At 37.2% G+C, this 26,112-nt stretch overlaps 2 protein-coding genes across 5 annotated transcripts in view; one reads left to right on the top strand and one right to left on the bottom strand.

Annotated features, from left to right (window-relative positions):
* The window catches only part of LOC143019578 (UPF0193 protein EVG1 homolog), a 137,718-nt gene extending 114,702 nt beyond the window's left edge, over positions 1–23,016 (bottom strand). Inside the window, exon 1 of the mRNA XM_076175394.1 lies at positions 22,925–23,016. Within this exon, the coding sequence (XP_076031509.1) occupies positions 22,925–23,015 (91 nt within the window). The 5' untranslated portion in view covers position 23,016. The remainder of the gene's footprint in view (positions 1–22,924) is intronic.
* Positions 23,017–23,305: 289 nt separating this feature from the next.
* The window catches only part of LOC143019305 (WD repeat domain phosphoinositide-interacting protein 3), a 250,845-nt gene continuing 248,038 nt past the window's right edge, over positions 23,306–26,112 (top strand). For all 4 annotated transcript variants that reach the window (XR_012965816.1, XM_076175051.1, XM_076174961.1 and 1 more), the window contains exon 1: positions 23,306–23,469. Coding sequence is in view for 3 of the 4 variants with exons in the window: in XM_076175051.1 (XP_076031166.1) it covers positions 23,403–23,469 (67 nt within the window). In the remaining variant the exon portion in view is untranslated. The remainder of the gene's footprint in view (positions 23,470–26,112) is intronic.

Genomic DNA, 26,112 nt, shown 5'->3' with positions numbered 1-26,112 from the left:
CCTGAAAAGCTTTGCACCATGGGTATGACTGACAAAACACTACTGTGCAGGCTTGAAGGCTGGCCACCTGGAAAAGTAGGGCCAACTACTGCCCCACCACCTCCAAGTTGTGCTCCTCAAGCCCTGCTCCCACACAGGAGTTTCCAAGAGTGTGGCAGTGACTGAGACTGGGAGTATATTCACTGTCAATGACTTCATTCTTGTGATGCTGGGAGTAGGAGATGGTGAACTCTGGAAGCCCTTTGTCATAACCCACATGGCAGGCAGTGTAGGTCCAGTGGTAATGAGGAAGTTCAGAAAATTAATAGGGAAAGAAAAGTTTAGAAATGTTTGGATTAGAAAAGATGTGACTGAACATGCAAAGACACAGGAATTTGGAAAGGAAGCTAAGGACAAAAATTAAAGGAGGATGGAAGAAAACAGTTTTTCTGAAGAGTTCTCCATCAGAGTGTGATGAAATATTTTTGAAAAAGGAGGACAAAGCACAGGAAACACTACAAGAAACCAAAAAATACCCTATGCTAATGTAGATGGTTTACTATCAATTAAATTGGAGATCAAGGATTACCTGATGAAAAATGAGCCTCATATTTTGTACTTAGTTGACCCTAAGCTCCTAAAAAATGTTGATCTATAGCTGGGGGATAATAGATATGTCATTTGGAATAGAGATAGAAATTATAAATTGGGTTGCAAAGTGATGGTTGTTGTGAGAAATGACAATGGTGGATGAAGCAAATCTGAGTGAAAGCAAGGCTAAAGCAATCCACTAAAGAATTAAAACTAAAGGAATAAAAGAAATCTCATGATGGCATATGTCCTCCCAAGGACGAGAGGATGGACACAACTTGACTCCTAAAAAGACTATTGAAGAGAGTAACAGTATAGTCTTTGTTGGAAACTTTAATTGTAGCAAGGTCAACTGGGAGGAGTGGTAAGCAAGTGGCAAAACAGATTATTGAGATAATACCCTGTTAGATGTAGATCAGTTCCTCCTACATATCTCTCTGGGAAAGAACTTTGAACTGCTGTCTGTGTTGCATTAGTATAGGACTATTTCTATGTCATTGGCTTATGTTAACAGGAAAGAGTGGAGCTGTTGTTGGTTATCAGCTTTCTTTACATGAAGAAGTGGAGGAAATCCAGTTGAAGTTGGTAGGAAAAGATCTTGGGCTCAATACAGAGAGAGAATGTCAGCTTTTCAGGGCTTGATTTCCACAGAGAAGTGAGAGTGTTAATGAATATTGAAGACTGGTAGTAGGAAGATATCTCTTGACATCTCTATATGGGATATTGACTTCTTAATGTTTTATGTGATGAATATCTTAGGAACTTCAGTGACACCTATGTGGACTAGAGTCATGCAGCATATTTTGACTGGAGATTAATTTCCATTGAAAAAAGAATATTGATCACTTGTAAATCCTATTATCCTTCCTTTCTACTACTCTCCTTAAATGCTTTCTTTATCATCTCCTGGGCCAGATTATACTTGGTATGTACCAAGTATACCATGGCATAGGAACCCTAAGCACTGAGAGGTCCACAAACCTGATAGACCTGACCCATAATGAATACCAACCCACATGATTTATGGGAATCCCAGAAATTTTTATAAATATATATATTGTATCAATAATACATTCTGATGTTTCAATAAAACACCAAATTGTTCAGATCTTGTACAATTTATTTAAGGGAAGGGGGCCCAAAACTGTGGTTGGAGTAGGGTCCAATGTAATCTTAATCCGGCCCTGATCATCTCTATGACTCCACAAATGCACAAGTGCTGTTTATTGCTGATGAAATACTAAAATACTCTGACATCCATCTTGAAGGACTACCATTTACAGAAACTTGTCAATGGACCCTTGGAGCATATTGGGGGACCTGAAGGAAACCTCGTAGAATGGCTGAAAGATTTACTGAAAGACTGATACATGAAGACAAAATTTAAGAATAAGATGTCAAGGTGGAGGACAGTGAATAGAGGAGTTTCACAAGGGTCACTACAGGCATTCATAATGATCTTGATTTACTTAAATGTGATGAAAGTGTAATGCCATGATTCTGAGTTCTATCAATTGTATATGTATATTTATTGGTTTAGGAGTATATCAGGTATCAAGGGAATCATAGATATAATTAGACATTGGCTGTACCACCCCTATGTGGCCTCTCACAATCTGTGGATGTGCCGCTACTATGGTGATAAGGGACCACCTTTTCCTGACTCTACTGCACCCTCCAGCGTTCTGTGGGACAGGATGGCATACCCAACTTGTCCGGATCCATCAGACAAAGCTTAGACAGGGATCATGACCAAAAATTCCACATTCTTAAGTGTAGAACTGGGAGAGGGAAGGTTCGCCCTTAACCACTTTGGTACAATGACACTTACGTAGGTGACATAAGGCGCAAGTATTTACCTAGTTGTATTTTACGGGAAGGGGAGCTATGCTCGTGGTGTCCCGTCTTCATATCTCATTTTATCTAAACTATTTTTAAATTCATGTATTGTTTTTGCACACACTACTTTCTCATCTAACTTGTTCCAACTGTCTATTACTCTGTGAGGAAAGCTGTTCTTTTTCAGATCTCTTCTATAGCTGTCTTTCTTGATTTTCTTTCCGTGTCCACTTGTATTTCTATTATCCCATTTTATTAGATCCTCTCTATCAATAATTTCTATGCCTTTCATTATTCTGTAAATAGCTATCAAATCTCCTCTCTCTTCTTTGCTCTAGTGTCTGTGGGTACATGAAGATGCTGGTGTCAGTGTCTTGATCATATATTTTTTTGTAGTTGTACATGAATTACCTTCAGATTTTGCTAACGGGTTTGATCACATTTTCTGTGTTTATTATTACTCAGAATAAAAGAGAATGAGTAATACAGCAGTGACTTTATATTTCATAATGCAAGTAGTGTGATGCATCATACATATAGCAGCCGATGCTGCACGGGAGAATTTGACTTGTACTAAAGTGGTTAGTTAACCTCTTCAACACAAGTCAAATTCTCACGTGCAGCATCAGATGACTCATGTATAATGCATTACACTACTCACATTATAAGATATAAAATCACTGCTGTATTACTTGTTCTCTTTCACTCTGAGTAATAATAAACACAGAAAACATTATCAAACCAGTTCATAGAATTTGGGGGATCATTCAGCTATGACTACAAAAATAGTTAAATAGTTATAATCAAGACAACAATGCCAGCATCCATGTATACCCACTTGGAAAAGATAGAATACCAGGCACCAATAAGTAAAAGTGACCACATATTGATAGAACTAGAACTAAATGAGAAAAAATACATGAAAAGAAATGAACAATATAGAAAAGGAAGATTGATGTATGAAAAGACAAATTTTGATAAAATAAGAGAATTCTTTCAAAATGAAAACTGGGAAAGAATACACAAAGAAGATACAACAGTAGAAAAGAAATGGAATATTTTGACAAAAATTTATAAAAAAAAAAAAAAAGAGTGGAAAAGTATGTCCCAAGACAAAAACAAGAAAAAGAATATGTAAAGTGCTGGTACAACAAAAGTTGTAGAGTGTTAAAAGACAAAAGAGACAAAGCTTGGACCAAATGTAAGAAATACAAAAGACCTGAAAAATGGAAAATATATACCTGTTATAGAAATGAATATGTACAAGCGTGCAGAGAGGAAAAGAGAAAATATGAAAAAGATGTCATAGAAAAGTGTAAAGATCAACCAAAACTATTCTACAGATTTGTAAACAACAAACAAGACTTGGAGAAATTAAGACAAGGAGTTGAATACACAGAGGAAATAGAAATGGCAGAAATTATGAACAAGCATTTTAAATCCGTGTTTACAAGGGAGAATATACAACCGGAAGAGATCGAATGGAAAGAGAAAGTCCCCCCTATGAAAGAAATAGAAGTAACAAAAAATGAAATAATGAAACACTTGAGTAATCTTGATGTTAGAAAATCGCATGGACCAGATGAAATAGCAAACTGGATTTTGAAAGAATGCAGAAATGAACTGGCAGACAAAATACATAGCATAATAAACAGTTCCTTGAAAGAAGGAAAAGTTCCAGAAGATTGGAAAAAAGCAAATATAGTACCTATATATAAAGGAGGTAATAAAGAAGACCCTACCAACTATAGACCAGTCTCTCTAACAAGTACAATAGCAAAAATTTGTGAAAGAATTATCAAAAGTAGATGGGTAAAATATTTAGAAAAAAACAGTGTGCTAAATCCAAGGCAATTTGGATTCAGACAAGGATGATCATGTGTCACTAATTTAATATGTTTCTATTCGAGGCTAATAGATATAATACAAGAAAGAGATGGATGGGCTGATTGTGCATTTCTAGACCTAAAAAAAGCTTTTGACAAAGTACCACATAAGAAGTTACCTAAGAAATTAGAAACTGAAGGAGGAATACAGGGCAAACTGCTTAAATGGATGGAAGACTTTTTGCAAGAAAGAAAAATGAGAGTAGTGATAAGAGACAAACACTCAAAATGGGATGACGTAATAAGCAGTGTTCCACAAGGAACAGTTCTGGTCCCAATAATGTTTGCTATATATATTAATGATATGGATGAAGGAATTGAAAGCTATATGAGCTTCTTTGCAGATGATGCAAAACTATTAAAAAAAGTGAACACGGAAGAAGATTGGGAGTCATTACAGAGTGATCTAAATAAAGTATGGGAATGGAGGGAAGTGGGAGATGGAGTTCAACACTAAAAAGTGTAGTATAATGGAATTTGGAAAAAGCAAAAACAGAATAACAGGATCATATAAATTGGGAGAAGAAGGAATAAAAAAAGTAGAAAATTAGAAGGACCTGGATGTCATTGTTATGAATAATATGTCACCTGAGAAACATATAAATAAGATTTTTGGAGAAACTTATAATTTAATAAGAACAATCAAAGTGGCATTTACATACCTGGATGAAGAAATGGTGAAGAAAATTCTAATCACCCTGATAAGACCAAGATTGGAATATGCTGCAATGATGTGGTCACCAAGTACAAAAAAAATGTATACAAAAACTTGAAAGAATACAAAGAGCAAATTACAAAATTGGCACCAACACTCTCAAAACTATCATATGAAGAGAGACTAGCAAAACTTGAACTACAGACACTAGAGCAAAGAAGAGAGAGAGGAGATTTGATAGCTATTTACAGAATCATGGAAGGCATAGAAATTATTGATAGAGAGAATCTGATAAAATGGGATGATAGAAATACAAAAGGACACGGAAAGAAAATCAAGAAAGACAGCTATAGAAGAGATCTGAAAAAGAACAGCTTTCCTCACAGAGTAGTAGACAGTTGAGAAAGTGGTGTGTGCAAAAACAATACATGAATTTAAAAAATAGTTTAGATAAAATTAGATATGAAGACGGGACACCACGAGCATAGCTCCCCTTCCCGTAAAATATAACTAGGTAAATACAACTAGGTAAATACTTGCACCTTATGATGCCTACATACGCATCATTGTATAGAGGAGGTTAATTAAGCATAATGTGTCATTCTAATATGAGACTTCTTGACATGCAGGTCAGTTCCTTGTTTGTGCTCCTCACCCAGAGGAAAAATCAACATGTCAATATTGAAATAGTGTAATATAGAAGTCTAGTGATTTTGGTGGGGAACTGGTGAATCCAGTGATATTTACAAATGTTTGAAACATATTCTAAGACAAGATTTCTTGACATGCAGACTGACCATGCCATGTCCTTAAACCTACACTATCACAAATATATAGGTTAACAACAACAGTTAGAGGGAGAAATAATAGGGTGTGGCCTCTGTTGCTCACCAGATGATAGGGATTCAAATTCAGAAGGATAGCTATTGCCTGTATGTGTATGTATTGTGACTATATAGAATTTCTTGCTTCAAGAGTAGCTGGTGGATCACTAAAGTCATAATGACCCACTTAATTGACTTACTCATTTTATTCACTTATATATCTAAACTATCTTTTCTCATGCCAGTGACTTATGTTCTCAGTCACGCAAGCTACCAAAATTCTTCTACAAGTGTATTATCCCTATATGTTTAAATATAACATCGGACTTTGTTCCTAATTCTTGTGTTCAATTATTATTCTTTTATACATCTAAACTGTCTTGTCTCATGCCAAATGCCTTATATTCTTGGTCACGCAAGGTACCAAAATTCTTCTACAAGTGTATTATTCTAAAGATTTAAATAAAATATTGGACTTTGTTCCCAATCCATGTTCAATTATAGATATTCTACTTGGTTTATTCATTGGAAATGAGAAGATAAGCAAGTAAATAAAAGATATTTCAAAATCTAAAAATCCAATTTCATTTAAATAAAATTAATACACCAGAGAGCATTACCCTGGTCAAAATAGCAGTAGGATTAATACCACCATTCCTTAAATTGCATATAGTTAATCTTTTATAAAGAAATATAAATTCACAGTATTACAGAAGGAACAACAAGTTACACTAACATTCTTGTATATAATGCAATGATAATATGAAAATATAAGATGAAGTAGAATGCAAATTGTTACAAAAAATCTAAATAGATTATATGACAGAAGCCAAGGATGTAAAATAAACTTTAACAACAACAAATTGTAAAGTATTGGACATAAATATAAATATATATATATATATATATATTTATATATATATATATATATATATATATGTATACATACATATATATGTATGGGACAGAAACATGGAACATAAGAGAGGAAGAGAGAAGGAGTTTGAATGTGTTTGAGATGAGGTGTCTGAGAAGTATGATGGGGGTTACTAGGCTAGATAGAGTGAGAAATGAGGAGGTGAGGAGGAGAACAGGGGTGGAAAAGGAGCTGGGAGATAGGGTTGATGAAAGAATATTAGGATGGTTTGGACACATGGAAAGAATGAGTGAAGAAAGACTAGTAAAAGAGGTGTGGAAGGCAGATGTGGAGGGAGTGAACATGAGGGGATGTCCTAGGATGAGGCGGATGGATGGGGTGAAGGGGGCTTTGGGGAAGAGGGGAATATCTGTTGAGGAAGGACGGGAGAGGACAGAAGACAGGGGTGAATGGAGAATGGTTGTATATGGATGATGTTGTGATTGCATGAGGTGGAATGGGTGGGGGGATGGGGGGTGAGCAAAATTTGACGCAGCCCGAAGGGATTTCTCCCCGTCCTCTCATTTTATGCAATGGAGGGATGGAGAGGGGGGGTCGCCGATTTAATGAAGCGGTCTTGCTGTGGATGTGCTGTGCCTTGCGACACTGCTTCTGACCCAGGGCAGTGGACAAGGTGCAGGGATGACCCGTCATTCAGGAGGTGCTCAGATAAGAGGGAGGGTGGAGGGGTGTGGAGTGTATTCAGGGATGGAATGGGTGGGAATGATTTTATGCCTTTTTCTTTTTGGCTACCCCCCTTGTAAGGGGGAAAAAGCCTTGGTATATGTATGTATATATATATATATATAACCTAACCTATTCCAGAGTAGCCTTTGCTTGCAGGAGTGGTGTGGTTTCTGCACAAAATAAAGCTATATAAACAAAATTAAAAGAATACAAGGGGTAACAACGAAGTTGATTAAAAGCCTTCCTGACAAATCATATGAAGAATGATCATAAGTAATGGACCTGCCATTATTTGAAGAAAAAGAGAAAAAGGTGACATGACTGGTATTCAGGTCAATAAAACTGAGAAAGAAAAACTCTTAGTTTGGAATGAGTGGGGGGTCAACATAAGGTAGGTTCACCTTGGTCTTTGGATCACGTGTTGGACTTGTGATCGGCAGCTATTTCCCTCCCAGAAGGGAGCTCAGAGCTCATATGACCAATCTATGAGTAATGCTGTGACCTTACACGCACACACACCCCCAACTCCCCGCCCACGAGAGTTGGAGTAACGACTTGAAGCACAGCGATACTGAAATTATTTCAGCCCTGGGGAGGATTCGAACCCAGACCACCATAGTAACAGTCGGGCACTCTATCAACCGTGCAGCACCACCATCACACATGTACTGTTTACATTGCCATCTTTTACAACCTGTTGGACTTTGTTTGGGTTAGTTTGAATGCTTGGAGCATTCAACACATGCACATGATATTCAAATTGTCTTGTTCTGCAAGTGTATGCCCAATTCTTCAAAAGTAAACAAATTTTCACCAATTTAAATGCAAACTTGGTTATTAACCTTGGCAAATTAGTTTTCAGAGTAAAAATCTAAAGGTAAGGCATCTATATATATATTTTAATGTTATATTTGTGTTTTTAGCCTTTTTTCTCTCGGAAATGAGCAATTTAAGATTGCTGGAAGTTTGTACAGCTGATCCTAAATGTGATACATGTATTTACCTAGTTGTATTTTGCGGGAAGGGGAGCTATGCTCGTGGTGTCCCGCCTTTGTATCTCGCAGTGTCTAGTTTGCTCTTATACTCATGAATGGTTTTTGTGCACACTATTTCATTGTCCAGTTTGTTCCAAGTGTCCACCACTCTATGTGGAAACTGTTTTTCTTCAGATCTCTTCTGTAGTTATGTTTTTTATTTTCTTTCCATGTCCTCTTGTGCTTCTCTTGTCCCAGATTACCAAGTCCTCTCTATCGAGTATTTCTGTGCCTTTCATGATTCTGTAGATGGTCAGTAGGTCACCTCTCTCTCTTCTTTGCTCCAGAGTTGGTAACTCCAGTTTAGCCAATCTCTCCTCATATGACAAATTGCAAGTGCAGGTACCATTTTTGTTGCTGTTTTCTGGATTCTTTCTATTTTCTTTATATTCTTTATGGTACTGGGTGACCACAATGTCGCCACATATTCTAGTCTAGGCCTTATCAGTGTGACCAATATTTTTTTTAATCATTTCTTCATCCAGATATGTAAATACCACTTTTATTGACCTTAGCAAGTTGTAGGATTCTCCAACAATTTTGTCTATCTGTTTGTCATAGGACAAGTCATTTGAGATAATTACACCCAAATCTTTTTCAGATCCCTCCTTCTTTACCTCCTTGGTTTCAATTTTATATTATCCTGATATTCTGTTTTTGCTTTTTCCAAACTCCATTATAATACACTTGTTAATATTGAAGTCCACTTCCCATTTCTGACTACAGTTCCATACCTTATTCAGGTCTTCCTGCAGTGCTTTGCAATCCTTTTCAGTTTTTACTTTCTTTAACAGTTTGGCGTCATCTGCAAAGAAGCTCATGTAACATTTCACATCATCATCCATGTCACTCAAATAAATAGCAAACAATATTGGGGCCAATACAGATCCTTGTGGAACTCCACTGATCACCTCTTTCCAATCTGAATATTTTTCTCTGAGCACTACTCTTATCTTTCTATCAATCAGGAAGTCCTCCATCCATTTTAGTAGGTTCCCTTGTATCCCTCCAATATGTTCCAGGTTTTTTTTTTAATAATTTTTTGTATGGTACTTTGTCAAAAGCTTTTTGTAAGTCCAGGAAGGCACAATCAGCCCATCCATTCTTTTCTTGCACTATGTCTATTAATCTTGAGTAGAAACATACTAAGTTTGTGGTACATAATCTTCCTTGTCTGAACCCATATTGTCATGGGTTTATTATATTGTTGTCTTCCAGGTGTTTTACCCATCTATTCTTGATGATTTTCTCACAAATTTTGGCTATAGTGCTTGTAAGTGAGACTGGCCTATAGTTAGTTGGTTCTTCCTTAGTTCCTCCTTTATATATTAGTACAATGTTAGCATTTTTCCTGTCTTTTGGTATTTTTTTTTTTCTTTGAGTGAGCAACTTATTATGTTATGTATTTTGTCCGTTAGTTCTTCTTTGCATTCTTTTAGAATCCAATTTGCAATTCCATCCGGACCATGTGATTTCCTGACATCAAGGTTTGATATGTGTTCCAATAATTCTTTTTGTGTTATTGTTATCTCGCTCATGGCGGGAGATCACCTTTCATTACCTTCGTCCCAATATTGTGTTTTCTCTCTAGTGAAGACAGATTTGAAGTGATTATTCATGACTTTGACCATTTCTAACTCTTCTGTGTATTCTATATTCCCTTGGTGTAGTTTCACCATTTCTTGTTTGTTTTTAAGTTTCCCATCCACGTATCAATAGAATAGTTTGGGTTGCTCTTTGCATTTATCTATAATATCCTTTTCATGGTTCCTTTTTTCCTCTCTTCTCACTTTAACATACTCATTTCTATAGTTTATATTAACTTGCCATTTTCCAGTTATTTTTTTAATCTTTTCTCCACCTTTTCCAAGCTCTGTCCCTTCTGTCTTTTGCCTCAATGCATATTTTGTTGAACCAGCATTTAATGTACACTTTCACTCACTTCTGTCTTGGTACATGCCTATTTACCCCTTCACTGTAATTATCTATCAAGATATCCCATTTCTCTTCCACTTTTGTCTCTTCCATGTAAAAATTTTCCCAGTTTGCATTCTGAATGAATTTCTTTAGTTTTGCAAAGTCTGTTTTATTGTACATCAATCTACCTTTCCTATGTTTTTCATTCCTCTCCATGTATATTTCTTCCTTTAGTTGTTTCAATGAGTATATGGTCACTCTTTCCAATTGGTGTCTTGTATTAGATTTTATCCACAATTTCAGGTTCTGTTGTAAATATCAAATCTAGTTTTGATGGCTCCTCGTTATTTCTGTATCAGGTGTTTTCACTGACCCACCGAGTCATTGTGTATTCCATGGTCATATCCAGTAATACATTACGCCACAAGTCGTCTCCTCCTTGCACTGTCATGTTTTCCAAACAAATTTCTTTGCAATTGAAGTCCCTCATAATTACCAGATTACCCCCCGCCCATTAGTATCTCATTTAATGATTACCTTGTATCTTCTAGCATTTTCGTATGTTCGTTCTCTTTCCAAGCGTTCATTTTTGGGGGCACATAAGTCACCACAAACTTTCTACTTTTCATGTTCTTGTCTTCAACTTTTATCATGATCAGTTCTACATTACCTTTGCCCTCCGTAATTTCACATTCAAGTTTTTTTTGGCCAAGAACATGATTCCTCCTCCCTGTTTCTTGTCTCTGTTTTTAATCCAGTAATTGTATAGTCCATGTCCAACATAGATGGATGGTATTTCACCCCTTAGTTTAGTGTCCACAACTCCCATTATGTCTGGTTTTTCTTCTAGCAGGTAATCATTAAGTTCATTCAGTCCTGAAATTAATCTGTCGATGTTAGTATAGGCCACTTTCAATTTTCTTCTTTCTCCATTTTTTTCTGTCTTTGGTTCACCCAGGTTCATAAATGAACTGAAGAATGATAATGAAAAGAAGAAAACTAATGATAATAATAGCGAAAATCTAAAGCAGGAAGTGAACAACAAATTCCAAGAATTGACACAAAAGATCGAAGAAAACTTAGGTGGGGACAGTATCCAGGAAATTAAGAAGTGGAAAGAAAATATTGAAAATAAAGAAATTGCTTTCAAAGAAATAGTCAAGCAGCAAATGCAAGATAATGCAAAAGACACAATCATTCAAGTGATTAACGAAAAAGCAAATTGGGTCAGGGACACAGTAGATAGGAAGAAATGTATTGTGGTTTATGGGCTTAAAGAAAAACAAGGATTGGCGAGGTACATGAGAGAAAAAGAAGAAAAAGAGACAGCAGTAGAAATCCTTAATGAAATTCAGGGGGGAGATAGTGATTCAGGCACAGACTTAGAAGAGACTTACAGAATTGGTCGCTATACTAAGGATAGGAATCGACCTCTAAAGATAAAACTAAGGTCACAAGTGGTAGTAGAAGACATATTTGAAAAAGTAGGTAACTTGGCAAAGAGTGAAAAATACAATAAGATATGGATAAAAAGAGAAATGAGTACTGAGGAATTAGAAAAAGAAAGGGCGCTAAGAGAAGAAGCAAAGGAAAAAAACTTGAAAAGATCAGAGACAGAATGCAAAGAATTCCAGTGGAGAGTAATAGACTTGAGATTAAGACAATGGCGCTTCAAAACGAACAAAACAAGGGAAGAAGAAACCAGGGAGAAGGAAGAAAATTAAAAGTGGCCTATACCAACATTGACGGACTAATTTCAGGACTGAACGAACTCAATGATTATCTGTTAGAAGCAAAACCAGACATAATGGGAATTGTAGAGACTAAACTAAGAGGTGAAATACCATCCACTGTTATCGGACAAGGTTTATACAACTACTGGATAAAAAACAGGGACAAGAAACAGGGAGGGGGAATCATGTTCTTGGCCAAGAAAGACCTAAAGGTGACAAAAATTGCAGAGGGCAAAGGTAATGCTGAATTGATCATGATAAAAGTCGAAGGCAAGAATATGAAAAGTAGAAAGTTTGTGGTGACTTATGTGCCTCCAAAAACAAGCGCTTGGAAAGAAATTGAACATAAAAAAATGCTAGATGACACAAGAAAATCACTCAATGAGATACTAATGGGTAAGGGTAATCTGGTAGTTATGGGGGACTTCAATTGCAAAGAAATTTGTTGGGACAGCATGACAGTGCAAGGAGGAGATGACTCGTGGGGCAATGTACTGCTAGATATGACCATGGAGTACACAATGACCCAATGGGTCCATGAAAACACAAGGTACAGAAATAATGAAGAGCCATCGAAACTAGATCTAATATTTACAACAGAGCCTGAAATAGTGCATAAAGTCCAGTATGAGACACCAATTGGAAAGAGTGACCATGTACTCATCGAAACTATACTAAAGGAAGAAATAGACATAGAGAGGAACGAAAAGCATAGGAAAGGAAGACTGAGGTACAACAAAACAGACTTTACAAAACTAAAGACATTCTTCCGGAGTGCAAACTGGGAAATATTTTACAGGGAAGAAACAGCAGTGGAAGAGAAATGGAATATATTGATGGAAAACTACAATGAAGGGGTAAACAGGCATGTACCAAGACAAAAGCGAGAGAGAGAGTACATTAAATGTTGGTTCAACAAAAGATGCAGTGAGGCAAAAGACAGAAGGGACAAAGCTTGGAAAAAGTGGAGAAAAGACAAAAAACAAAGCAAATGGCAAATTTATGTTAACTATAGAAATGAGTATGTTAATGTGAGAAGAGAGGAGAAAAGGAACCATGAGAAGGATATTATAGACAAATGCAAAGAGCAACCCAAACTATTCTATCGGTATGTGAATGGTAAACTTAAAAACAAACAGGAATTGGTGAAACTATGCCAAGGAAACATAGAATACACAGAAGATTTAGAGATGGCCGAAGTCATGAACAATCACTTTAAATCTGTTTTCACCAGAGAGAAAATACCGAATTGTGACATAGACAAAAACAAGAAATCTCCCCTCATGAATGAGTTTACAGCATCACTAAAGGAAATATCAGAACATTTATCAAGGCTGGATGTCAGAAAATCACATGGCCCGGACGGTATTGCAAATTGGATTCTAAAGGAGTGCAAAGAAGAACTAACAGACAAAATACACATCTTAATAAACAGCTCACTCAAAGAAGGAAAGATACCCGAGGACTGGAAAAACGCTAACATTGTACCAATACACAAAGGAGGAAATAAAGAAGAACCCACCAACTATAGGCCAGTATCTCTAACAAGCACCATTGCCAAAATTTGTGAGAAAATAATCAAGAATAGATGGGTAAAGCATCTGGAAGACAATGACATATTAAACCCAAGACAATTCGGATTCAGACAAGGAAGATCATGCTCCACAAACTTAATATGCTTTTACTCAAGACTAATAGACATAGTGCAAGAAAGAAATGGATGGGCTGATTGTGCATTCCTAGACTTGCAAAAAGCCTTTGACAAAGTACCACACAGAAAACTACTAAAAAAACTGGAACACATAGGAGGAATACAGGGAAACCTACTAAAATGGATAGAGGACTTTCTGACTGGTAGAAAGATGAGAGTAGTGCTCAGAGAAAAATATTCAGACTGGAAAGAGGTGATCAGTGGAGTACCGCAAGGATCTGTGCTGGCACCAATAATGTTTGCTATCTATATGAATGACATGGATGAGGACGTGAACTGCTACATGAGCTTCTTTGCCGATGACGCCAAACTGCTAAGGAAAATAGAAACTGATGAGGACTGTGAAGCACTGCAAGAAGACCTAAATAGGGTATGGAACTGGAGTCAGAAATGGGAAGTGGACTTTAATACGAAGAAGTGTAGCATAATGGAGTTTGGAAAAAGCAAAAACAGAATATCAGGAAAATATACAATTGGAACCAAAGAAGTAAAGAAAGTAGGATCCGAAAAAGATTTGGGAGTAATTATCACGAACGACTTGTCCTATGATATACAGATTAACAAAATTGTCGGGGAGACTTACAACTTGCTAAGATCAATAAAAGTGGCGTTTACATACTTGGACGAAGACATGATGAAAAAAATATTGGTTACATTGATAAGGCCTAGATTAGAGTATGCAGCGACATTGTGGTCCCCCAGTACCAAAAAGAATATAAAGAAAATAGAAAGAATCCAAAGAGCAGCTACAAAAATGGCACCTGCACTTGCAAACCTATCATACGAAGAGAGATTGGCTAAACTGGAGTTGCCGACACTGGAGCAAAGAAGAGAGAGAGGTGACCTATTGACCATCTACAGAATCATGAAAGGCACAGAGGTACTCGATAGTGAGAACTTACTTAACTGGGACAAAAGAAACACAAGAGGACATGGAAAGAAAATAAAAAAACATAGCTATAGAAGAGAACTGAAGAAAAACAGTTTTCCTCATAGAGTTTTGGACACTTGGAACAAACTGGACAATGAAATAGTATGCGCAAAAACCATTCATGAGTTTAAAAACAAACTAGACACTGCAAGATACAAAGGCGGGACAACACGAGCATAGCTCCCCTTCCCGCAAAATACAACTAGGTAAATACAACTAGGTAAATACACAAATCCAACGTTGTCACCACCATCGTGGATGTAATGTTTACACTGCCATCTTTTTGCGGCCCGTTTGAATGGGTACACGTCAACTTGAATGCTTGTAGTGTGCAGCACAGGCACAGAATTATAAAATTGTCTTGCTGTTCTGCAAGTGTATGCCCATTTCTAAAAAAAAAAAAAAATTAAAAATAAGGCACTTATATATGAATATCTTAATGTAATGTTCATATTTTTAAGCCTATTTTCTCTCTAAAACAAAATATTTTAAGATTGTTGGTATTGAGACAGCTGTGCTTAAATCGTCAACATGTAGGCATGTTCTCTTATACTTAGTCGTGTTAGGTAACACGACATGTCAGAGATATTACATGTAGTAGTCGTACAGAGTGTTATTCACAAATAATACTTACATTGTTATGGTATGAATTTTAAGATGGACAGGCTATGCTATACCTATTACATAGCCAGCTATGGCTATGATAGCAAGTATATGAAATAACTATTAATAATATGGTCAGTATTCCATGTCATGGACCATGTCCATGACCATGAGAAGTTTCAAGACTAGTAGAGGTCTAAATATTCCTCTTGGTTTCATGATGATAACAGAGATGAGCTGTTGAAATATAGCTGTTTATTCAGATTGTCATAATTGCAGATAACATGATTAAACAAAATAAATCCTTTGAAAGTAAAACGACTTAATTAATTTTTTCTATTTCAGTAAATTTGTGTAAAAAATAATTCACCGATTTCAACGTAAATATAAGTTAGGTCTTAGGATAGTTGCAGTACTGACTGGTTAGTGCACCAAGAGGCAATCTAAGGTTAAGGCACCTATATATGCACTTTTTAATGTGATAGTAGAGATCTTTTAGCTGTGTATACATTACACTGATGGAACATGTTACATGAAAGGTGTTAGTAAGAATAGTACAAAAGGAAGTTCCTACATTGTTTTTGACATCCTCAGATGATTTGTTGACCCATAAAACCTTCAAATGCCATGTTGCATGTCAATTGGGCCAGGGGTTTGGATTTTACAGATGATCATCTCTAAATTGACAATAGGTGCCATGGCAACATGATTGGTATTTGTAAGAATAGTATAAAAGGAAAGTCTTACATTGTTTTTGACATGCTCAGGTGATTTGTTGACCCATAAAACCTTCACATGCCATGTTGCATGTCAATTGGGCCAGGGGTTTGGATTTTATGGATGATTATCTCTAAATTAACAATAGTTGTCATGGCAACATGAAAGGTGTTAGTAACAATAGTATAAAAGGAAGTTCCTACATTGTTTTTGACATGCTCAGGTAATTTGTTGACCCATAAAACCTTCAAATGCCAAGTTGCATGTCAATTGGGCCAGGGGTTTGGATTTTATGGATGATTATCTCTAAATTGACAATAGTTGCCAGGGCAACATGAAAGGTGTTAGTAAGAATCTCTATTACTAAAAATCTGTGACCCGATCGGTTTTCCCAGTCCGTCAGAACCCGGCAGAATGCGGACACGCTGACCCCTGTCCAAGAGTAAAGGTCTATTCGATTTTTTTGGCAGGGCCCGACGTGATATCATGGGCACGTGTACATTCAACCTGTGAAAGATGCCTGAAACTTCAGCAGTAATGAAACGAAGAAACCGCCATTTTTGGAAATGGGTTACAGAAACGAAAAAAAACAAAAAAAAAACAGCACCTGTCGAAAAACAAAAAGCAAGTTGTGTTTTTAAAACGAGAACATGCCGCTAAATTTCCAACGTTATATCAAACTTGCAAGGATTTCTCCATCAAGGAATCAATAAAGTCATTTAATCGTAAATTTTTGTTGTCTTATAAATAAAAGCGGTTTCGTGTCTGTCTGTCAGACTTTTTTCTCGATTCGATCGATCGACTAATTTCAATTTCGACGACTCAACCTTGAGCCGTGGATGATCATCATTAGGCCATGGACGCTCATCGTTGAGTCATGGACGATCATCGTTGAGCCCTGAACGATCATCGTTTTACAATGGACAATCATCGTTGAGCCGTGGACGATCATCGTTGAGTAAAGAACGATCATCGTTAAGCCATGGTGTCGAAGTTCTCGAAGCTGCCGAAGTTCTCGAAGGTGCCGAAGTTCTCAAAGGTGTCGAGGTTCTCGAAGTTCTCGAAAGTGCCGAAATTGTCGAAGGTGCCGAAGTTCTCGAAGGTGCCGAAGTTCTCGAAGGTGCCAAAGTTCTCGAAGGCGCCGAAGTTCTCGAAAGCGCCAAAGTTCTCGAAGGCGCCGAAGTTCTCGAAGGCGCCGAAGTTCTCGAAGGCGCCGAAGTTCTCGAAGGCGCCAAAGTTGTCGAAGGCGCCGAAGTTTTCGAAGGTGCCGAAGTTCTCGAAGGTGCCGAAGTTCTCGAAGGTGTTGAAGTTCTCGAAGGTGCCGAAGTTCTTGAAGGTGCCGAAGTTCTCGAAGGTGCCGAAGCTCTCGAAGGTGCCGAAGTTCTCGAAAGTGCCGAAGTTCTCAAAGGTCTGGAAGGTCTCGAAGTTCTGGAAGGTCTCGAAGTTCTTGGTGTTCATATTTCTTCCGAGGTTGTAGAAAATTTCAAGAAGCACTATTACGCAGGCTACAACAATTTTTGTGGTAATGGTGGAAGAGGACACAGGCAATACCAGTTGTACTATTTAGAGCGTAGGTTCAAGACATTTAAAAGAAAGTACCCCAATTGTGGTCAAGGTTGCACGTTAGACACAATGCCTCTGCCCGTTTCCAGGGGCGCCGAAACGGAGAAATGATAATTCGTATTTAGACCTATACTTTTATTATGACAGAGACCAACAATTAAAGATTAGAACTGCCCGTGTAACACGAAAACGAAGCGAGCGATCCGCGCAGCGGGTCTTGCCGAAGGCCAAGCACCCCTGGCGTAGCCAGGGCTGGCGTAAGCCAGGTGCTTGTAGTATAAAAGGAAGGACCTACATTGTTTTTGAAATCCTCAGGTGATTTGTTGATCCATAAAACCTTCACATACCATGTTGCATGTCAATTGGGCCAAGGGTTTGGATTCTATGGATGATTATCTCTAAATTGACAATAGCTGTCATGGCAACATGATAGGTGTTCGGAAGAATAGTATAAAAGGAAGGTCTTGCATTGTATTTGACACACTTAGGTGATTTGTTGACCCATAAATCCTTCACATGCCAAGTTGCATGTCAGTTGGGCCAGGGGTTTGGATTTTATGGATGATTATCTCTAAATTGACAATAGTTGCCATGGCAACATGAAAGGTGTTAGTAAGAATAGTATAAAAGGAAGGTCCTACATTGTTTTTGACATACTCAGGTGATTTGTTGACCCATAAAACCTTCATATTCCAAGTTGCATGTCAATTGGGCCAGGGATTTTATGGATGAGTATCTATAAATTGACAATAGTTGCCATGGCAACATGATAGGTGTTAGTAAGAATAGTATAAAAGGAAGCTCCTACATTGTTTTTGACATGCTCAGGAGATTTGTTGATCCATAAAACCTTCACATGCCATGTTGCATGTCAATTGGGCCAAGGGTTTGGATTTTATGGATGATTATCTCTAAATTGACAATAGCTGTCATGGCAACATGATAGGTGTTAGTAAGGATAGTATAAAAGGAAGGCCCTGCATTATTTTTGACATGCTCAGATGATCTGTTGACCCATAAAGCCTTCACATGTCAAGTTGTATGTAAATTGGGCCTGGGGTTTGGATTTTATGGATGATTATCTCTAAATTGACAATAGTTGCCATGGCATCATGATAGGTGGTAGTAAGAATAGTATAAAAGGAAGCTCCTACAATGTTTTTGACATGCTCAGGAGATTTGTTGACCCATAAAACCTACACATACCATGTTGCATGTCAATTGGGCCAGGGGTTTGGATTTTATGGATGATTATCTCTAAATTGATAATAGTTGTCATGGCAACATGATAGGTGTTTGTAAGAATAGTATAAAAGGAAGGTCCTGCATTATTTTTGACATGCTCAGATGATTTGTTGACCCATAAAACCTTCACATGCCAAGTTGTATGTAAATTGGGCCTGGGGTTTGGATTTTATGGATGATTATCTCTAAATTGACAATAGTTGCCAAGGCAACATGATAGGTGTTAGTAAGAATAGTATAAAAGGAAGGTCCTACATTGTTTATGACATGCTCAGATTATTTGTTGACCCATAAAACCTTCACATGCCATGTTGCATGTCAATTGGGCCAGGGGTTTGGATTGTACTGATCATCTCTGAATTGACAACTTAATAGTTGCCATGAAAAGGCAAATTTGGTATGATGGAGATGTTCCACATTATTTTTGACATGCTCAGGTAATTTGTTGGCTCATAAAGCCCAAGTATTCCAAATTTTAATAAAATTGGTCCAGTGGTTTAGAGTTTATGTGTATTTCTTTACCAAAATCTTGACAAATTACCACCCTTAATTCTACCCTTTTGTTATGGTAAACTCTAGCCAAAAATTCTGGATAAAAAATAATTTTAAAAATTGCATCTCCCTTATTTTTCAAGCTATCTAAAAAAAAAAAAAAAAAATTGTTTCTAATGAAATTGTCTTTCATGTGCAACAAGAATTTAAGGGATATATCTTTTTTTTTTTTTTTTACCCATACCTACATAAGGTCTTAGGAAGAAACTAAAAAAAAAGGCTACATACTTAAAGATATTATGAAACATAATTTTCTGTTTAGATATCACAACCCTGGAGTAGCCCCAAAAAAGACAAAGTTTGACCAATGGAGAAAAAGATATGATACCTCACAAATATGATTCCTTTCCTGCATATTACAATTAGGTAAATACACATATACAAGGCTTGCTGCTGTAGGAGTTAATGTCATGGCCTATCACTCTATGGTACTGATTTGATTTGATTTTATGGTATTTGGTAGATAGCCTTACTCCACCAGGCTAACACATAGTGTCCGCCTCCAAGCTTCTGCAGCCTTTATAAGGGAATTTTGTCCATTTGGCACCCACTTAAGGTGTGAAAGCTCCATACCCTTATGCAAACAAAAGGGTATGTAAGGTCAGTATTACCCATAGACTCTATGGGTCTACAATAGACTCTATGTCTATGATCTATCTGCACATACCAAGACTGTTATCGCAGTCAAATGGGGTAATAGAACTCATCGCCCTATAAATAACACAAATAAACCTAATCATAATAAATTGTTATCGCCCACCCCAGTGTAGCCTAGCAAGCTTTACAAATGCAACGAACAGATTAAATGAAGTAATGGAGTCTATGCCACTCACCATGATAGATATTATAATGTGTGGTGATTTCAACTTCCCCTTTATATGTTGGCCAGAAGGTAGAACCTATGGGGGCACTCTCAAAGACGAAGCCCAAGCCAAACTCCTTTTTGGGACTTCTGACAAATTGTTTCTTAACCAACAAATAATGAAGCCAACAAGACAAGGTAACATTCCTGACCTCTACTTCCCCAATAACAATGATTCAACTAGCAACTACAGGATGGAAAAAACAATCTTCTCTGACCACAACATAATACTAGTCAACATACTGATGAGGACATTGCTGGAGATGTATACTATCTATGTGCCAAGAAAAAATAAGAGAAAAGAACACAGATGCACCATCCCACATGACAGAAAAATCCTTATGAGAAAATGTACCAACCTCAACAATAAACTAAGAAAAAGCAACAATGATGCCCAAAAGCTTTCAATCATTACAAAAATAGCTGACATTGAACAAAAAATTAAGCACTCACATGAGAATCAGAGAAGAACTGAGGAGAACCAAGCTATAGAAAATATAAAGCACAATTCCAAATTCTTCTAGTTACTGTAAAAAAAAATTGAAGACCAAATCACAGATTGGACCCATAGTAACCGACCAAGGAACTACAACAGACGACTCTCAAGAAACCTGCCAGATGCTGATGCAGCAGCAGTACAACAGTGTATTTAGCATACCAAAGACACAAGCAGAAATCCATGACCCCGCGACATTTTTCAATGAGGAGACATTCAATCAAAACCAACTCACCGACCTTCAAGTCACAGTAGAGGACATTATAAAGGTGATAAAGGAGCTAAGGATAAATTCGGTCACTGGACCGGACGGTATTCTGGCGATCCTACTTCTAAAATACAGTGAGATCTTAGCAGTACCAATCCATATGTTGTGGCAATCTTCCCTGGACAAAGGTAAGATCCCTGCACTACTGAAACAAGCCATAATAAGTCCAATATATAAAGGAGACAGGACTTTGCTGAAGAATTATCGACCAGTTGCCTTCACATCCCACATCATCAAAGTAATTGAGAAATATGTAAGGGGCAAACTGTTTGCATACCTTGAGGAGAATAACCTTATAAAAGAGAGCCAGCATGGTTTTAGAAAAGGTTGGTCCTGTCTCTCAAACCTATTGACACATTACAACTGGCTGCTAAGGAACCTGTCAGAGGAGAAGAATGTTGATGTAGTATTTCTAGACTTTGCCAAAACTTTCGACAAGGTAGACAATGGAGTCCTACTTCACAAAGCAAGGGACCTAAGAATCACAGGGAAGCTAGGAATATGGCTTCACAACTTCCTGACAGACCGTACCCAAACAGTTGCAGTTGATGGCCAGAAGTTCAGCGAAACCAAAGTAGTAAGCGGAGTACTACAAGGCTCTGTCCTTGGCCCCCTCCTATTCTTAATTCATATGAATGACATAAATAGGAGAGTGGACTCAACCCTCCTGTCTTTTGCCGACGACACCCACATTAGCCGCGCAATGCTAGAGAGTGAAGATGTATGCCATCTACAAGACGACTTCGATATGGTCTATGCCTGGGCTAATGATTGTAATATGCAGTTCAACGAAGAGAAGTTTGAGGTCATGAGATATGGCACCGACCAAGAAATTAAAGATAATACCAAACTGTACACAGAAAGAGGAATGACAATCATACCCAAAGCAGATGTAAAATGTCTGGGTATATATCTAGGGGACGATGCCACTTTCCAGCATCACATCACAGAGACTGAAAAGGGCACGGGGGATGGCCAGCTGGGTATCTCGGACTTTCTCCTCAAAAGAGACAGAGGTAATGCTAACCCTTTGGAAGGCACTAATTCAACCTATCATGGACTACTGTAGCCAACTCTGGTCTCCACATAAACAAGATGTCCAGAGGCTTGAGGCTGTCCAAAGAAATTACACCAGGCATATTAGGGGGATGAAGTATCTCAATTATTGGGATCCCTTGAAAGCACTGAGACTCTACTCCCAACAATGGAAAATCCTGGATGGCCTTGTTCTTGACCCCACGCCCTCAACAATCAAGCCATACTACAGTGTAAGGCACGGATGCAAGTGTGAGAGACAAATGCTCCCACCAAGAGCTCCAGAGAGGGTTAAGACCTTACTTGCATCCAGCCTGGGGCACAATGTACCAAAAATTTTCAATGCTCTTCCAAAAGAAGTGAGAGAGAGAACCAACTGGACAGCTTCAAGCATGTGCTGGACAGATTTCTATGGACAGTGCCTGATGAGCCCTCAGTGCCAGATTACACCGCTATCAGAAGGTTGTCTTCCAACACCATAACAAACTAAGTGGCCCTTGTGAGGAGGGACAGCAGGACTGGCAGGACGGACCTCGGAACTTCTTCAAGTAAACCAAGTAAGCAAGTAGAGTGGACTATACGAGATCTGGACTCTCCTCTGGGACAGCAATATGGGATTATTTTGAGTCAAGCATGTGATTCAAGGCCACGGTAGATCACAGACACATCCCTAAGGTAAGGGCTGGACCCGCCAAGGTTGCTTTCCTTCCAGAAAAGATCATCAAATTGGTTGAGCAAAATACTTATCTAATTACCGATTTAGAAAAATTAGAGAAGTGGTAGTAAGCCTTACTGATACACTCTTCCATTGCACACGAAATAAACGTTTATTTTCTGGATGATTTAAACATTTAGATAAAACACATGTATCATTTTATACCTCTGAGCAGTTGTTTCGTTGAATCACTATAAACAACCTTAGGTAAATTGAAAATGCCACCTTCCACAACATTTTGACGTTTGTCACCCATGATGTTTATACTGTAACTATAGCAACACATAAGAGAACGTGATTGGTCATGGAAAACGCCTTCTGTTATGTGATTGGTACATATCTGTTGTTTTGATGTCTCTGTTTACAAGGGCGTAGATAAAGTATTTTAAATATAATGATGTGATTTTTAGTTCTACAAAAGACAATGAATAGTAAAAAATACTATACCGCAACTATATAATAAAGAAATATAGTAGTAGTAGTAGTATTTTAAATTAGGTATGATTTTAAATGCAAAAAGATATTTAATTATTGGAACGTTATCGGTGGACGACTGTACGCATTGCTAACTGCAATGTTATAGACAACAACGTCATTAACCGTACTTTCCCGTCGTGTGTAATATTGGGTTGTGATTGTGAATATGAATTTAGGACCAAATAGTCCAAGCAGGAATGGCCTGCTGTATGCAGGTTTCAATCAGGACCAGGGTAAGAAAACGGTAGACTGGCGTTTTAGGGCAGAGAGGATGAGACTAAGACTTGTATTTGGGTATGGGTAATGATCAGTTCAGTCGTTGCAAGCTGAGGCATATACCCCGAAACTAAGGAAGAATTATTCGTTGTTGTCTTGGGCTTTTATTTCAATATATTTGAGTGAAGTAGAAAAGGTAATTGAAATTGGAATGAAACATAAATACTCCATTAGTAGTTTTGCAGGGTTATGATCACATCAGCAATTTTTCAGCACACATATACATTTTTATGGGTTCTAGTTATTTGACCTTAACTCCAAGTGAACACGTGTATCCCATTTCTCCATAGGACAGGGTATGTATATCATTTAACATATAATCCCAAGCATGAAACAATGTTATTCAATAATTCAATTCCTTGGATAGTGAATTGAGTGCAGTCTTTGAATATAGCAAAAAAAACAAAAAAAAAAAAACACCAGCATACTACTCAAACATTAATAACAATCTACCACCTATACTATATAAAACATCTAAGTAGGAACACATAAGCAGATAAACCATATGAAGAAAGACTAAAAGTATTAGGTCTGCCAGCTTTGATAGATTGAAAAGAAAGCTGATATGATCACAGTGTTCAGGTCACTAATAGGGATAGACTGCATTGACAGAAGAGATCTGATTAACAATAGGATGGCTTTAAGAGGTCATGGGAGTAAATTAAGAAAGACCACATGTTTAAAGGATGTGAAGAAATAGTTTTCTATCTAGATGCATAAATATGTGGCATAGCTTAGAAGGTGATTTAGCACAAGCTTAAACAATGAGTTAAAATCTAAATATGATAGCTAGGTCAGACACCGCTAGAGGCGCCACCGTCTATGACGTCCGCCAATAGTGTGTCATTTTATGTGCATGCCATTCAAATGGTCAAATTTACATATCACTGGAAATTTAATTCATAAAAATGCCACACGAGTTTATTTTACTATGATCATAGTAAATTTTAACCAATCACATCATCAGTTACATATCGGTACATAGAAACATGAAAAAATCATGGCAGCCTGCATTCAGCAGTAAATCGAAAATTTGTTCATGTTTCAACAAAAAAATAAGCTAGAAAACTCCAATAAACGGGTAACAGACCCAAATAAACAGAAACTACTAGTTTCACAGATTATTCTGATACCAAAACCAGGGCAGGGTATTACGGGAGAGCTGAGAAATCGTAAGTAGAAAATGAGTTTCTTCTATTAGGTCGGGTAATGACAACATTAAATGTATCGTTGCATCTCAGCCGCCGATGCAGACGTGTCCATCGAATCATCTTTGCATGCTGTATCATGATCTATACTGATACTCTAACCTAATGTAATGTAGTATAATCCAATTATATCTTGCTATTGAATATTGTGTGAATAACTGTACTTGTTGATATGTCATTCCTTGGGCCACCATATTGGCTAATCAAGGTAATAGTTATTTCTTAGTTCTCCCAACTTTCTGATGCTTGAAAAACGAAGTCTAGGGCACTCCCAACCTCTCAGGTCAACTTGGCACTACATTTCCAAAAGTGATGTTACAAACAATGTTATGTATATGGACTTGGCTACACACTTTTTGGCCCGATTTCCTGGGACAAAATAGACCTGATTTGGTACCATTCAAAATGCAATATCTCGGGAACTAGGACAGCTAGATGGATAATTCAAATTGCATTGTACTCATAGCAACTTTCTGCATCCAATGAAAACTACTTCAGATCAAATATCAGGAATTCCATTTTCATGTTGACTTAGCTAAATATGATAATTGTAAATTAAGGATATAGATTAATTTGGAAATGTACACAAATTTAAGTCTTAGATATGTGTTAAGATTAGAGAATAGATGGGACCCAAAGAATGTTTCTCCTTTCCCCTTCAAGACAGACTACCAAACTCAGCAGTCTCACTAATTACCGACCAAAACCAACCAAACCCAAACAAGGATAGTTTTTGCTCAAATGCACAATTTAAAAAAAAAAATTTAGCATATGGTTGCGTTAGTTTACCTATTTTCTTTACAATGTGTGATTTCCATGAAGTTTGATCAAAGAGAAGTTACATTTTTATCCTCTGCAAAATTACCAACCATAGCTACGAATAACGTCTGACTCACTAATTACCATCCGAACTCGAATAAGGATGGTTTTTGCTTAAATGCACAATTTTATATAAAAAAATTAGCATATGGTTGCATTATTTGAACTATTTTCTTTAAAATGTGTGATTTCCATGTAATTTGATCAGAGAGAAGTTACGTTTTTATCCTCTGCAAAATTACCGACCACAACTACAAATGCTGTCCAAGTCACTAATTACCGACCAAACCTGAACAAGGATGGTTTTTGCTCAAATGCACAATTTTATATAAAAAAAATTAGCATATAGTTGTATTATTTGACCTATTTTCTTTAAAATGTGAGATTTCCATGTAATTTGATCAAAGAGAAGTTATGTTTTTATCCTCTGCAAAATACTGTCTGACTCACTAATTACCGACCAAACCTGATCAAGGATGGTTTTTGCTCAAATGCTCAATTTTATATAAAAAATTAGCATATGGTTGCATTATTTGACCTATTTTCTTTAAGATGTGTGATTTTCATGTAATT

The sequence above is a fragment of the Oratosquilla oratoria genome, chromosome 1 (genome assembly GCF_046742065.1).
Source record: "Oratosquilla oratoria isolate Oo_2021 chromosome 1, ASM4674206v1, whole genome shotgun sequence".
In the NCBI taxonomy this organism is placed as follows: Eukaryota; Metazoa; Arthropoda; class Malacostraca; order Stomatopoda; family Squillidae; genus Oratosquilla; species Oratosquilla oratoria.
This window is presented reverse-complemented; position numbering and strand designations above follow the sequence as displayed.